General features: G+C 30.7%; 1 protein-coding gene and 1 non-coding gene across 2 annotated transcripts in view; one reads left to right on the top strand and one right to left on the bottom strand.

Annotated features, from left to right (window-relative positions):
* Positions 1 to 98: 98 nt before the first annotated feature.
* The window catches only part of LOC125065179 (probable cytochrome P450 304a1), a 28,930-nt gene continuing 11,375 nt past the window's right edge, over positions 99 to 17,653 (top strand). Inside the window, exons 1-8 of the mRNA XM_047672664.1 lie at positions 99 to 218; positions 896 to 1,144; positions 3,870 to 4,042; positions 4,979 to 5,251; positions 10,526 to 10,643; positions 11,779 to 11,959; positions 12,600 to 12,717; positions 14,529 to 14,670. Of these exons, the coding sequence (XP_047528620.1) occupies positions 122 to 218; positions 896 to 1,144; positions 3,870 to 4,042; positions 4,979 to 5,251; positions 10,526 to 10,643; positions 11,779 to 11,959; positions 12,600 to 12,717; positions 14,529 to 14,670 (1,351 nt within the window). The 5' untranslated portion in view covers positions 99 to 121. The remainder of the gene's footprint in view (positions 219 to 895; positions 1,145 to 3,869; positions 4,043 to 4,978; positions 5,252 to 10,525; positions 10,644 to 11,778; positions 11,960 to 12,599; positions 12,718 to 14,528; positions 14,671 to 17,653) is intronic.
* Trnaw-cca lies at positions 4,737 to 4,808 on the bottom strand. Its single transcript has one exon. It is a non-coding gene; the product is annotated as a tRNA-Trp (tRNA).

The raw sequence follows: 17,653 nt of genomic DNA on the forward strand, positions 1-17,653 counted from the left end.
GTGAAACTGCGAACAATCAGTAGTTATCGATAATTACTACCAATTTTGTTATTTATAAATAAATTCGATAAAGTCGTTATTGTGGTTGCATGTGACAGTCGAGCGAGTGTCTTCGCACAAAATGATCGGCTTCATAATAACGTCATTTTTGATTACACTATGTGTCGTGCGTTTATATAAAAATGCATATAAAAGGCCGTTGGACACATTTCCACCAGGTAGGTGCAGTACAATTATTTACTCATCCAGTAACATAATTTATATGTGCACATAATTTTCAAAATGATTGGGTTATAAAAAAAGACAAATATAAAAGAAAAATATAGTAAAGTTAAAGACAGTTTTTTCGAGGTTTTAATTTTTATTTAATTTGTTTAATTATTCGTACCATAAATTCCACATATGTTTGAATTAAAACTTTTCTATTTAACAGGACTAGTGACTAGTGAATGAAAATGACTTTCTTTAGTAATTTTATAGAATTCTACCTTATTGATATATTTTGCTTGTAAATACGCTCAATTGAAACGTAGTTCATTTTGTTTATTCAGATAACATCAAATAGAGCAGTCAAGACATCAATAATAAATGTATTTGTTTGTGAATCATATCAAAGTAGCATATCGTATCATAAGTGGCAATGAATTAGCACAAGTAATTTTATTAAGTTTTAATTTATTAAAATATTAAGGTTTGAAATTTATTTGAATATTACAAAAATTACAAACCAACCTGATCTGTAAATAATTACGTATTTCGTAATTTCACCTTCACTGGCGTACGCAGGACAACTCATCACAACCTGATAAATGGCCTAGGAACGAATACAGCACTAACAAACTTTAATTTTTATTTATTGAGGGGAGACATTCAATACTGACATTATTTTTAACAGGACCGATTAGCTTACCAGTTTATGGGGCTTACTGGATCGTACTTATGAGAGAGATTAACAATTTGGGAGGATCGCTTAGAAAGCTCGCTAGATATTACGATACAAAGGTACTAGGAATGTATCTCGGGAAATTCCCTACAATTGTTGTTGACGATCCAAAATTAATAAAGGAAACACTGAATAATGAAGATTTCGATGGCCGCTTGGATATCATCATATCCCGCTTACGATCGTTTTGGAAAAGACTCGGTAAGAAAAAATTACATTAAAAAATTTACATTTAACTAAACTAACTTGATCTATAACTTTAATAATTATATGTAGAGAGTTTATGTGTTTTATTGTATTGAATGCCTTAATCACAATTTTTATTTTTTAAAAGAATCGAGATGATGGCCTAAATGCTCGTCCGCGAACATATGCCAAAAAAAATAAATTTAAAAAATAAAAATGCCTACTGATCCGGTGCCACATATATCTATACAATTATCATTATCACCTGTTTATCTATTTCACATTCCGTTAAAGGAATTTTAGAACTTTCTTTAATGCGTCTATGCGGATTAGTGATTTAGAATTTGTTTGATTGTACGAATAATAGATAAATCACATCTGTAATTTACCCGTCTTTATTATTATTTTATATTTTTTGGTTAAGTTGAGAGAATGACGGGTCTGACTGTATTTATTGTTTCTTGTTTGTTTAATGGTTTTAATTAAATAACTTCTTTAGCTTGCACTAAGGAAATCAAAATAAAAAATGAATGCATTGCAAATAATTAATTCAGTTCAATTCTTAGTTTAATGACTTTTAGTTGTGCCGACAGGGCTCAGATTATTTCGCCAAGGCTGATAAGACACGAATTAGATTGATCGGTACAGTTGAGGTAACAAACTCAATTAAATTTTGAAGACAAGTACAACATACAACAACACAAACATGAATAGTTAATAATAGAGTGATTTAAAAATAATTGTTTGTATTCTAAACTATATATAATAAAATATGAGACTCAATTGGACTATTCATAACTTAATATTATTACATTTGATAAAAATAATCATTAATTAAAGCATTTTTGACGTCTTAACAAAAAGAGGCATCGTCACACGCCACATCGTTCTTTTGTATGCGCTTTTGTTTCTTCACTTTAAAATTCCTTGCGCTCCGTCTGGCTTTTATTTTATAATAAGAGTTTACGTGAATTAAGTGTAAAGCTACTACTGGTTTGGAACATAAATTTTAAGGAGACGCATGGGGCAAATAACTCGTTAGTTATTATTTGCCAACAATTTACATAAGAATTTTAATTGAATACAATTTAATTTATTATTTATCCTACATGTAAATCAACAAATTCTAACTTTACGCATTTTTATCAAAAGTCTCATTTATCAATGTTTTTTGAGATAACATTTAAATTTAAAAATATCCGCAGCATCTTATTGCTGTAACGAATACTATGACCAAAGAAGGAATTTGTCATTTAGCGACTTAGCGAAGTCGGAAACTAAGTGTTGTTTTCGACAATTTTTGTATAAAACTCATAACACGAGGTTTATTTAATATCGTAATCACTGTTTCTTTCAAAATATCTTATTCATAATAATTAATAATAATAAATAATTTTATTATTATGAATAAACACGTTATCGTTGTAAATATAATTGATGTGAAGTATACCCATTTTGCTTACAACATCCCGACTTACGACAACAATTTCCTTGTATTACTCGTACTGGGGTTAGTTAACGTCATATATGGCTCTCTAGTCCAAAATATTCTTTTCTAACAGCATTTGGAACGTCCATAGAAAGTTTCTTAGCAATTAACTGCTTTCATGGTTCATTATTACCGATTAACATTACTGTTAATAATTAAACTTTATATTAATAATATAACAACCAAATATAAATACATAATTAATTAAATTGAAACAAAACATTTTTCTATCAGATTAAAAACAGATGTTATAGAATATCGGCAAAAGAATACATGATTTTATTTGTTATTATAAATAAATTAAAACGATGACTTTGGTGTAATTTTTGTGACCCTCGTTATCTTTCAATTATATTGGCAATATTTTCTGGCCTCGTACAAGTGTACGTAGTGATTAAAATGTAATCTAGTTTCATTTGATAAGCTCTCTGGTAAGCAATGATAATAATTATTATATGTATAGATATATTCTCAACAATAAAACTTATTAAATGAAACTTCTAACACCTACTGTTTGATTGAATAGCATGTGGGTGTGTATCTGTTGATTTGTTGTCAGTATGTAAAAAAAAACTTTCTAGCGAAATAAAAATATCCTACGTACGTAATTATATATATGCAATTACCCTTCGATTGATGTGAAAAGTTACATATGTGGATATTGTTGTGCGTTTGTATGATATTTAAGTAAACAAATTATCTTTGTAATAAGAACTAGTAAGGAATTCTGAATGATAAAATCTAGTGAGGAGCTTCTATTGTGATGAAAAATATAATAAATTCCTGTAACCATGTCCACTATATTCAAAATATGATCCGGATAAAAAAAGATTCTAACTGAAATCTGTACTAAGCTACCAGATCCCGCCGTATTTTTATTTTAGCGTTAAGAAGCAAAAATCACTATGGAAATGCTTATCATTTCAATAATGATATATTCTTTAAACTCACAAATCAATTTGTAACGGTGACAATAGATGAATTCGTAACAATTAAAAAATAATTACTCCAATTTTCAAAAAGGGGCCGCAGTATAATAAGTTTACAGTAAGCTAGCCCGCCATGGCATCGAACTAATAGAATAATTGTCTACATAACATTGTATTACAAACATACAAAAAAAATACCGGGTACCGGTCGGTGTGGTTCGCAGAATTTCTATCACAATCGGGTGAATTGTTTAGGAACGCATATGAACAAAAATAGAAAGAAGCGTTCATTTTTATTTATTACGATTAATCTTTATTGCAGGTATATTCTTCACAGACGGATACTTTTGGCACGTTCAGAGAAGATTCACCCTTAGGTACATGAGGGATTTTGGTTTCGGAAGGAGAGATGAAACCCTTGAAACTGTTATAGCTAATGAGACTAAGGAAATGGTTGATTTGGCGCTAAATGGACCAAAGTATCCCGAGGAAAAGGTATTCGAAACATTATTAAAACACCAAGCACTGAAATTTTGAGTTTTGAGTTAGCACAGCATTTTTTATATATTAATTTTAACTTTAACCACATGTTTAAAACGTATGTAAAATAGACCGCTCGTAGGCACACGTAATCAATTAATTAATAAAAGCCATTATTTAGTACTGTGTACATAATGTACTATGTTAGTATATTTATGTAAGTATAATTTTACATAAATATACCAACGTAGTACATTATATACACAGAGAGAGCTTAATCAAAATATAAATTAAGATCAAGCTCATTCGAAATCGTTACTCTTTTTGATTTCACGAACCCGAGAGTTTAAGATATCACATTTAAATTTAATTTAAATTAAACATTTATTTTAATTGTAACATTTGATATGTAGCTGTTAGTTCGGATTTTAACAAGCAGTTATTAATTGATTGTCTCGACTTAATTACAGGGAAATGGTATATTTCGTTTTTTTTCCAAATTTTAGTTGTTCGTGGATAGCTAAAATACGAGACAACGAGGAATATGAAAAAATGCTAATAGTTAAATTAAAAAATTAACTAACTGATTTATTTTTTTATATTATTGAATAATATAAAAAAATCCATACCAAATCATATTTCCGGGAAGGGTTACAAAAATAATCTTGAAATGAGTATGTCGACAAAATATTTCCCATATGAGTTCAGTTGACCCCGACGTGATTTGAACACGCAACCTTCTGATCTGGAGTCAGACGCGCTACCGTTGCGCCACGGAGTCGATGACGTTGCAAAGAAATTTATCAATCATAAACGAAGCGGTTTTATTATTAACATAAATAATTTAAAAAAAAGCTGATACGCAAATATTATAATACAGAAACTTTGTATAATTAACCGTGCCAAAACGGCCCTGCATGACTAATGATGTTTTTTTAATTATTGTTATAGGAATTAGTCAAAGGAGACCTTATATTTCTACAACATTTCTTCGCTGTGCCGTTTATAAATGGCATTCTTCATATTTTTACGCGGTCGACTATACCGAGATCTGAATACCACGTCCTTTGGGACCTGGCACGCAAAACCCTGCTATTTCAACGAGGAACTAATGACTTAGGTGGTGCAATAACCCTGACTCCTTGGTTAAAAGATGTGATGCCAAACTACAGCGGTTACACAAATCTGTGTAAAGGAAATCAAAATTTATTGGATTTCTTTAGTGTAAGTTTTTTTAAATTTTATTTAGTTTTTATCATAACCTTTTTTATCTGTTTATATAAAACCGAAATACCACTCAATGATTAATCACAAAATCTCAAAAACTATAACACCTACAAACTTGAAATTCGGCAGGTAGGTTCCTTATAGAGTGTATACATGCGCTATTACCTATTATATCCGGATACTAGCTGTTGCCCGCGGCTTTGCTCGTAGAATAGAATATATTTACAAATTAACTTAAAATATTACGTTAATGAATTTCTTTGTATACCACATTGGTGTGTATTTCAGCCCTTAGGGTAAAATAACCAGAAATGCTTTAATGCGAATCAATTCATTTTTAATCGGTAGCCCAAAAATAAAATTTCATGCTTCTAACTTTAAAAATGACGGACTTCCAGACTAACCTGATTACGAAATATCAACCCCTATTTCCGTACCGTAGTTACGTATCTAGTCATTTTTAATCAGTATCCCAAAAAAAAAGTTCATGTTTTTAATTTAAAAATTTTACGGATTCCATACAAACGTTCAACCCTTATTCACCCGCTATTTCCAAAATTCGCTTCTTAGTGGATGTCATGATATACTAGTTTATAAGTGTACAGCCTAAAATATAAGTTTTATGCTTCTTGTTCTAAAAATTACAATACTATTAACAACTTACAACCCTTCATTCCCCTTTTCAACTCTTTACAGCATTTTTTTCCAAATAAAAAGTATGTCCTATTTCCTTTCTTAATCTCTAGACTATTTGTGTACCAAATTTCATTTAAGTAGGTCCAGTAGTTTTGGCGTGAAAGCGAGACAGACAGACAGAGTTACTTTCGCATTTATAATATTAGTATGGATTTCCACCCCTTCCACGAAATTCCACCCCTCAGGGGGTAAAATGGTCGTTGGAAGTTTCTATGAAAGACCAATGTTTTTGAAGTAAGAGACTTGAAATTTAAAATGTATGCACTTGGGAAGGTGTGGAAGTGTACTAATAATATATCTTTAGAAATCTACCTCTTTTAGGCTTAAACAGTGGATGGTACTTTGTATGAAAAACCAATGTTATTGAAATTAGAGTAACATGGCGAAGTTAAAGTAATATCGTAGTTACATGTTAATATTATGAATAAAGATTGGTTTGTTTGTACCAGCAATAACATTTTACTTTATTTCAAAATGAAATACTTGCGGAAAAATGCACACTGGGCACGTCTAGTATTCTATATAGAATCAATTCATCAGGAAGTACAATGTTTATTAAATATATTGATTTATCGTATACATTAAGAAAAAAAAAATAACATTTTGGATTTGGAAGAAATACGAGTTATGATGATAGATTCATTACCACCTGACAGTTTACACGCTTATGTGTGTGTATATGCTTTGGTATGTGTGTCGATGTATATATAAATGTATGTGTTACGTAAACCTATAAATATAAATATACAGAGATTTTGTCAACGATAAAAAATTCTTAGACAAACAACATTTTGATTAAACTCTAGTTTGAATGTTTTATAAGTCCAATAACATTAAAACTACATTAATATATAATATATATTTAAATAATAAATCTGTTATGTTTAATATTATTGTAGAGTTTATCGATAAAACCCTTAACTCTTAGTAATTTTATTATCATAGTCGATTACATACGTAGTTAATGGAATTTCATCACAAGATGTCAAATTCATCATTTTTTTAATGATAAAACTTGGTGGACGAGCACATGGGTTACTACTAAGTGGTCACCATCACCAATGCGCCACCAACCTTGTAAACTAAAATGATATGTCCCTTGTGTCAGTAGTTATACTGGCTAACACACCCTTCAAACCGGAACACATAAATACTGAGTGCTGGCGGTAGAATATCTGATGAGTGGATGGTACCTACCCAGACGGGCCTGCACAAAGCCCTACAACCAAGTTGGTGATCTTTAACTTTTGACGTAGAGAGACGTTTGTATAAAAGCTGTCTTTTTAGAAACTGGGACTAATGATGATACGATAATTTTGCAGTTTCATAATAACTTTCATTAATCAGGTAATTATTTTTCATAAGAAATATATTTTTCATCATTTATTTTTTCGACAATATTACCAATTATCTTAGAACAAATGTCAGCTACCTACATTTTATTTGACTTTAATATATTCCACGACTAAGAGATAAGTATGGAACTGGCAAAACTTTATCATAATTAGATAAAGCAACAGAACAGAATACCGATCTTTCTGATCTGATTAAAAGTATACCAAATCAAGTAAAATCGGCTCAAGAACTTATAAATCGACACATTGCTACAGATAACAAAATATTTCGATATCGGAGGGAATCAAATTAAATTATTTTAATTCATCAATTAATCAAAAATTGTTATTGTCATGCTGCTTGGAATTATATTATACATCGATATGACATATAAAAGATAATAGACAAAACTATATAATAGGTAAAATAAAGGGCCTAAGACCATGGATACATTGTTATTTAAGAAAAAAAAAAATTCAAAGTATTCTTTATTCAAATAGACTCATAATAGTACTTTCGAATCGTCATGTTCCTGTATTGAAATAAAAGTAAAGCTTCTTACTATTCGGAAAGTAGATTCTACCGAGAAGAACCGGCAAGAAACTCAGTAGTTATTCTTTTCCACCATTTTTATTACAGATTATATTAATAATTCACAATTCTAGTTTTATATATCCGCCTAGAAGTTAATAAGTAGTTATGTTAAAGATATAAACTTTTATATTGTAATATGCCTTATTTATCAATGTTTTTTCGCCATGAGCTATAAAATTTCTTAATAGGCGAAGTTAAAAAATAACTGTCGAATCTTATTATACGGAAAATATATCGACACATGCTTAGGAGTGATACTCTACTGGTTGATTCATACTTCGTTCTATTATTTCAACCTCTTAAAATCAAAATAGTTCGGCTTCGGAGTATTTTACTTAAATATAACAATATTCTTAATTAACGAAGAACCTTTTAATTTAAATGAAATATATATTAAACTGGTATATGAATAAACATTCATAGCATAATTTCCGCGTTTCGGGTTACGAAATCACAAATTAAATGTTTAATATTCTAATCAAAATTATAATTGGTTCTTAAATACTTTGAAAGCAGCATGCCATATATTATCTTCTTAGATATATATATATATATATATATTTGTAGTATAAAGTTCTTTGTGTGGATAAAATTTAAGCGATTTTTAAAAACCTACTAAATCTATGAAACCTACGAGTTTTAGCAAAGAGCTTAAAAGAAATGAAGGAATTATATATGATATCAGAGTTATTATGTTATTTTGATTTATACTCGTGCAAGATAACTGGACTCAACAATGACACACATACCTTTGTTTTATGTACGTTATGACTAAGGCACATCTGCATGACCCAACGTGAACTTGATCGAATTATTACGAGTATTTATATATTGATATTGCGATTTATAATTTATTGTTATTTATTATTCCGGAATTCTTTATTTATCATCATTAACATCATCATCAGTTATTTTGATGACCTTTGACAGCGACGTAGTTTCGAAAACTGATGAAGTGCACTAAATATTTATAGTCCAGTCATTATAAACGAAAAACAGGATGACATATGCAAATGAACCGAAAAGGCCGAAGGAAGGCCTTCGAAAAGTTTAACCTTGATTTCCTATGGGGAATGAATTAATGAATTCTTTATGTGGGTTCGCCGCCATCGTGAAAAATGGGTTTGATTTTCGTTTCGTGATTTTAGGGCCCTTCTACAACATATGCAATTCCTAATGTCTAAAAAGACTGGACTATTTACTGAAGATGACGTTATTACTAGATAGGTGACAATTTAGTCAATTTCTTATTAAATTTTAAATTTATGAACCGAAATGGTTAATAACTAACTAGATTTATTTATTGCCAATAATGAAAATTACAAAATGCAAAGCCTGTGTCAAGTATTAATAAATTTTACTATTCTTGTATTTTCACAGACGGTTATTTAAAAACCGATGCGGAATGTTAAAACAACATTTAGTGGAATATATATAACAGGTCGTTATATATTCGTATTAAGTACCTGTAATTGGGTCAACCAGTATTAAATTGCTTAAAACATTTACCTAATTATATGACATGTTTAAAAGTAAAGACAAGTTAAATGATTAAACGATTTAGGCCGGTAACCTTAAATATAACATTAGGTATTACATACCGGCAATATTATTATAATTATGAATTATTAAATATTAGATATCGTCTTATAAGGCAGAGGAATACAGAGGTATTAATACTATACTTGCTGTAGTTATTAGCTTGTTGCGAGTATGTCAGTCAAAGCCATTTTAAATGAGATCAGTCATTAAAATCTCTTTGGGTATTCATCTCTCTGATATTTTTGAACTTAAGAGATTTTATGTTGCCTAAGAATGTAACGGAGGTTAATGTCTATAAAGCTACTTAAACTGCGTTATTGAGTCACTCATCTCAATAATTATTAAGATATGGGCCATAACCATTCTAGTTATGTAAATTACGTGAGACGACATTTTCATTCCTTGTATCAACTGCTAAGTAAATCTTAACTGATTATTTATATTTTAAAATGATAATTTGTTCATAATAGATTTTTTTTCGAACTAGCGATGAAGGCCGTCAGTTACCGTATTTTATACAGTTTGTATTATTAGGTTTTTTCTAAATATTTTGTATATAAAAAAAGATTCGTTTTTTAAAATTATTTATAAGCCATTCAAATAAATTTCGTACTGTTTTGTTCGTGTGTCATGTAATCCACTGATTATTACTATTTACGACGTTTATCAGTCGACTATTGCGTCGTAGTCTGCCACAGACCAATGATATTAAAATTAGAACCAAATTCGATCATTCGAGATTAATCAGCCTTTCAGAAACAGTTTCTATGAGACTAACATTGAGTCCGGATTATTTTGTGGTCCGTGCTCCCTTTATAATATTCATAGATTCTACAATAAATAATTTATACTTACCTACTTGATGCAAGTCAGCTACCTGAGTGGGCACCACTACTTATAGACGTTGGTACCGTAAAAAAAAAAAAATCTTATATTGACAATGCGCCAAGTTTGGGTACTCAGATGTTACCCTTGTGTCTGTTTGCACTGGCTTACTCGCCCTACAAACTTAGAGGTAGTACTTAATGAGCGGGTTATGACTACCCAGACGGGCTAGCACTAAGTTTTACCACTAAGTATATACATTATTTGTTTTTATTACAGAAACTTATAAAACAAACGTACGTCACCCAGGATGATAGCCACGACCGTCATTTCTTAGATTGTTATATAAGAAAAATGAAAGAAGAACAAAAAAGCGGACGCCGCACAACATTTTCAGGTATGTATAAATTGTCTTCGAAAAAATATATCCAGACATATTCAACTACCTGTTATTTCATAAGTAACAATGGCAGAACTTCCAAACGTCTAGAAAAATAGCACCACCATTAAAATTGTATACAATTTAAGCCTATCTTTCCATATATAAAATTAAGTTTACAAAATTTTAGCTGTTGTGCTAAAATGTAAACATAATATCTCAATTATGGAAAATATTTAAAACAAAATTCTTAAGATTAAAAAAAAAAGTATAAATATACAGACAGTTTTCAGAAAATATTATTTTATTGCTGTTATACCTCTATTAATGTATGTACCTCTACTAAAATATTTCTTAATACCTTTAGAAAATAGCGAAATTTTATCGTAATTCGTTGAAGTAAAGCTAGGTTAAGTAAGCGGCTTATATTTACTGGACTCTGCACTGCTAGTCTCAACGAGTAGACTCGTTAGCATTTAAAATAATATCAGTGTAACACGATAACATCATTAAAACGGATGGTGAATAAAAAACATACATTATTCAACTTTATACGAATCACGATTCATTTCAAATGACAACGTTACATTTTTGAAAAATAAATTAACAGTTAAAAAACTTTTCTTCAACCCTCCTCCTTTTATTTATAAAACTTGCTACCCGTCTCGGCTTCACACGGGTACAGTTATTCATTCGATATACAATTTTTAGATTGAAAAATAAACATAAACAGCCAGTTTCTTGTTTTTCGGGACTAAATAATTTGAAATTCTCGGCCTTTTTATACTATAATATTATAAGTTTATACGCATTATACATTAATACGGTGAACACCGAATTAAAATCCATTTCGTAGTTTAAAAGATCTAAGAGTTCTGAGAGTTCTAATCTACAAAATTATTCTCAAAGGTATTCCATTGTAGACGCCTTTTCTCTCTATTATTTATGGACTGTACTTTGAAAGATACAGTTTTATTCACAATATTGTTACGCAGATGGACAAATGGACCCCCTGATGGTAAGTAGTCGCCATCGCCCGCATAGATTGGCGCCATGAGAAGGCCAGCAATAAAAATGCACTTAATTTTGAGCACATCTTTGCCGTGACATTGAAGATTCAGAATAACAGATTATGTGATTTGTTTTTTTCCAGATGAACAACTTCAACTGGTCTGTACGGACTACATGTTTCCGGCAGCGACTGGAATACAATCGGTGCTCACATTTCTAATCGAAAGAATACTTCTACAGCCCGAGATACAAGATAAAATTCATGAAGAGATCGACAGGGTAGTTGGACGCGACCGCCTTCCCACGCTTGATGATAGACAGAAGTATGATAATAGCTAAATAACATCGTCTCGCGACAAATGTCATAATTACATAATTTTTTTCATTTATTTTAATTTATCTCAATATCAGGTATAACTATGTCAGTTTATATTGGTAGGTACCACTAACACTTATCTATTACATTTATGGTAGTATAGCTAATGTAATATTACACACGGTGCTACTCGCCAGTTCTGTTACTTGTACTTGGCTGACACGCTACCGCATGCCTAGATAAGCGATATCCATTCATACAGGATAGCATGAGCTCCGATAGAAGTATTGTCTCCACCAGCATCTTGTAAATGACAAAAATCATATTTTTAGTGCTATTACTTATAATTTCATCATATGTGTATAATTGTATATGTTTAAGTATGTTTTGCATAAACAATGATCAGAGTCCAAATAGAAACATTAACCCAATTTAATTGGCTATTATAGAACACAATATTAAAATAGCTTTATAAAAAACTTAAATTTTTTATATTAAATCTTAACGTTTATTCATTTTATTCATAAAATAAAAATAACAGGAAAATTTAAAATTTACTGTATAGAAATAATTAATGTTTACTTTATTTAAATTTAATTTTATATAAATTATCTCATATATAATATCGTCTATAAACATTTCAACAGCATGCCTTATTTGGAAGCTTGTCTGCGAGAGATAATGAGATTCGAGACACTTGTGCCGCTTGGGGTACCACATCGCACAATGAAGGACTGTAAGCTGGAAGGCTACGATATTCCAGAGGTAAAGAAACACTAACACACCAAACATTATTATTAAACTGAAAACATTGGTGCAGAGCTCGCACTAAATTGTAATAATTTTACAGCACTAAACAATTATAATCTCTTACATTCTTTATACTTTATATCGAAACATGTTGACCCAACCACGGTAACCCAACATAGAAAATTATAGGTTAAGGTCATTAATCTAGGTTGCTAGCAATCCAAATGTCCTATATTTTTAATACACCATATTCCACTATTCTCAAATGACAAATTAATTTAAGAAACGATTCTTTTTCTCTCGGATCTGATACCATTGCATTGAATTGCGAATTATTTGAAAAAGAATCTCACATAATTCGCTAGGAATTATTTTGGTCAAAGTCTTTGACTTTGACTGATTATTATAAAAAATTGTTTTTTATCACAAGATACCGTCAGATATATAAAAAAAAATATCAGTAATAATTAATTAATTGCAACGGTTAGTCGATAAAGTAGCAAAATACATTCAAATACCACGAGATTACTTTATTTGATGACTGAAATAAGCAATTTTAATTTAAAACTTTCCATATAATTTCATAAATCGTCTTCTAAAATTCAACACTACGCTTATCAAATAAAGGACAACAAGTTGTTATTTGCTAAGTATTATGAAATCTTGGCAAGAGTCATGGCGCATTTGCAACAAACAGTACCAAATGTACTTGCTGTACATTGTATTGTATAGTTCATAGTTATCCAGTATCTTTAATCTTCAGTGTGATGTGCAAGTACAGAAGGTACTGTGAGATAATTAGAAGTGAATACATAATACTTGTTTCTTTATCAAAAATTGTAATTCTCTACTAAGAGCACCAAACCCAAAAAAAAATAATAAAACTAACTTTTAATACTATAAATAATTCGGTGAAGCGACGATTCTATAAATATCATGAAATAATAAACAATTCAATAAAAATCGACTTTAAAATGAAGGTTAAAATGTTTTATATAGAATAAAAAAGTTACTTGAAGTGCCAACGTTTTATATGTCACTTGGTCACTTTAATTTGGTTTGTCAATTTATATTATCTTCTACACATATAATAAAATTAGAGCGTCTGTTTGTAATATTAAAAAAACAGTTTTTTACTCAATGCAAAAAAAATAGGAAATATAATGACAATCATTTCTAATATAGTGAAAATATATTTAAGGAAGTTATAAATGTTTATAAGGGCCCCGACTCGTGCATTACCTAAAAGTCCCTTCATGGTTAATCCGGCCCTGTCGGTCTTCATTCAAACTTGTTTTAATTTAACATTTCATCATCTACTTGCAATAGAATTTCGTAGTATAAGGGCCATTCATTTAATACTCCCGAAAACCAGTTGGTTACTTTATTTATCTCGCACTTTAGTGCTTATATATTATTGGATATGTATCCAAGGTGATTATTTGTGACAACAAAGATCTTCTCTGTGCTCGCCAGGTGTCCGTTCACTGGGCTTACAAACATATTATTTACACAAGATAACTCAGTATTGTTGTGTTCCGGTTTGAAGAGCGAGTGAGCCAGTGTAACTACAGGCACAAGAGACATAAAATCTTAGTTCCCAAGGTTGGTGACGCTTTGGCGATGTAAAGAATGGTTAATATTTTTTACAGCGCCATTACCTATGGTCATTGTTGACCACTTACCATCAGATGGCCCATATTCTCGTCCGCCAATCTATACCATAAAAAAGTATATAAACTCTGTAAGAATTCACGGTCAATCTTATTAAAATTTATTTTAAATACACAGTAATTTTTAATTACAGAATAATTTATTTCTTTCAGAATACAGTAGTAGTATTCAATTACGTCACTCTTCATTTTGATAAGGATATTTGGGGCGATCCGGAAAATTTTAGACCAGAACGTTTCATAACAAACGGAGTATTAGATTTATCCAAGGACAAATCTCTACCATTTGGAGCTGGTGAGTTTAAATGCTTTATTATTTTTAATCACGTCAAAACTACCACAATTAACTATTTATTTTTAATTTACATTAATGTTAGTGAAGTTGATTATGGTTCGTTCTTTATTTATTTATTTATTTATTTATTTGATCACCAACAAAGTACACACTGATACATGACAGCACACAGTTCATAAAATAAAAAAAATAAAATAAGTGGTACCTCAATTACAGGTGATAACTGCATGAACAGTAAGGCAACATATACATTAAAGCACAAAAAAAAAAACAAATAAAAGACTTATCAAAATTTCAAGTTACAAAACAAAAAAAAAAAAAAAAACAAATCCATGAATCAAAAATTAATAAACTAAAATAAAACTAATAATGAAAACTAATATGGATAATTAAGTTTTACTTATTAATGGCATTATGGACCTTCTAAATTTTAATATATTGTTTTCAAAGATGTTTACATCCTTGTCCATGTCTACGCAATTATAGGTCTTTAAAATTCTATTTATAGGTGAACTATGTCCTAGGTTCGATTTTGAAGCTTTAGTTTTAAACAATTTACGCCTGTTCAAGCGTAAGCATTTTGTGGGCGCGGAAATACAGATGAGTGACAGTAGTTTTGGACAGTCCAAAATGCCATTAATGAGTTTATACATAAAAAGGCTATCCAGCAAGCATCTTCGATCAGCAAGCGATTTCATTTTAAAATGTATTAACCTATCTTTATATTTTGGTATTTTTTTAGCCAACCCGTTTTTATAACATAGATGCCACAAGAAACGTTTCTGAACACTTTCTAATCTTTTGGAATAAACATCATAGAAGGGATTCCATACAACACTGCAGTACTCCAGTCCGCTGCGGACAAAAACATTATATAAAGTAATTAGGGTGGTTGGGTTTTTTAAGTCCTTACAATTACGCAATAAAAAGCCTAAATTTTTAAAAGCCCTCCTACTGATTGCGTCGACATGCAAATGGAAACGTAATTTATGATCGAGAATAACTCCGAGATCTCGAACCTCACTATGTTCTTGAAGCGTTGAATTTTTTAGTTTATATGATCTCTGTGAAATCGTTTTGAGTCTATTGAAGCACACTAAGCTACACTTATCAACATTGAGACTCATGCCGTTATCTTCACACCATGTATTTAAGCAATCTAAATCGTCCTGAAGTAAAGCTACGTCATTGGGCGAAGTAATATTGCGAAAGAATTTAAGATCATCTGCAAATAGCATGAAACTGGAATTCGTGAAGCAAACATTTATATCGTTGATGAATATGTTGAAAAGAATTGGTCCTAAATGTGAGCCTTGTGGGACTCCAGAAATACCCTGAAATGATTTAGATTTATAACCATTGATTACCACTAGTGATTCTCTTTTGTTAAGATAGGATTGAAACCACTCCAATAAACATCCCGAAATGCCATATTCAGACAACTTTCTAAGAAGCATAACGTGGGGAACCTTGTCGAACGCTTTACTGAAGTCAGTGTAAATAACATCAACTACCTGACGAGAATCAACAGCAGTCGATATGGCATCAATGAAAGATACAAGATTCGTTGACGTAGATCTACATTTGAAAAATCCATGTTGGTGTGGTGAGATTATTTGTTTGAAGTGCCATTCTATTATAGGACATAATATTTTCTCAAAAGCTTTAGCAAAAGTTACTAGAATGGAAATCGGTCTGTAGTTCCCAATTAATTCGGCATTGCCACTTTTAAACAGGGGAACAATAAGAGCTGTCTTCCATGCAGACGGAAAAATACCTGAGGAGAGTGATTTATTGTATATGGTAGAAAGGGGATAGGCTAGTGCAGAAGCACATTTGACAACAAGAATAGAAGGTATTCCGTCTGCCCCAGCACCTTTATAAGGGTCCATTCTTTTTAAAACCTTTAGAACATCATCAGGCGATATCTTAATAATATTCAGAAAATTACTCGTTAGTTCTATCTTATGAGAAGGTGAATCTTTCATGTACTTTGTCTCGATATTATAAATCGAGGAAAAGTGTGTTGCAAAAAGATTACATATTTCAGGGCCACTGGAGGCTTTCTTTTCGTTAAAAATCATTTGAGATGGATATGAGCTCTTATTTTTTCTTATGCCTTTATAAAAGGACCAAAAGAACCTGGGGTTGGAACGCAACATAAATTCCAGACGACTTTTGTAGTTCATATAGCAGGACGATTGTAGTCTTAAGCAACGTTTCCTCAACAACTTAAACGACAAGACGTCCAATGGGTTACTGTTATGTTTACGTAATTGAATGCGCAGTTTGTATTTTTCATTGAGTAAAGATTTTAATTTAAAGGAGTACCAATTAGGATATGAATTTCTATTGTTTTTATTTTTATATATGGGAACAAATTTATGAATAATATCGCGCAAAACTTCATAAAAAACTGAGAGCATATCATCGACTGAATTGCAATTACAGAACCTGTCATCCCAACTAATTTTATTAAGCTCTATCATTATACTATCATAGTCTGCCTTACGGAAACAAAGTCGAGTGACAGTGTTATAAGGCAGACTACTAGGGGTCCTTAGCGGTAGGCACATTTGCAAAGGAGGATGATGAGGATCAATTATTGATAGTGGTGAGCTATTAAGATGAAGGTTTGCAATCTCCGTATTACATAAAATTAAATCTAGACATTTTTCATTATTATTAAGAACATTATTGTATTGTTTAAGAGAATTCAATGATATAAAATCAAATAACATTGTGTTAAATAAACTATTGCCATTTAAATAATTTTTCGAGTCTACAGACCAGCCAATATTACCTAAGTTAAAATCTCCCGCGATTAGAATATTTTCAAAGTCAGACGAGTCCAAATTACGATTAGAATTGTCAATGAAGTGTTCCAGAATATGCTTCTGTATTGGAGGAGGAAGATAAACAGCACATATAAGTAATTTCTCAATTTTATCATTACTATTCGAAACATCAACAGATATCCATA

The sequence above is a fragment of the Vanessa atalanta genome, chromosome 7, assembly GCF_905147765.1.
Source record: "Vanessa atalanta chromosome 7, ilVanAtal1.2, whole genome shotgun sequence".
NCBI classification, from domain to species: domain Eukaryota; kingdom Metazoa; phylum Arthropoda; class Insecta; order Lepidoptera; family Nymphalidae; genus Vanessa; species Vanessa atalanta.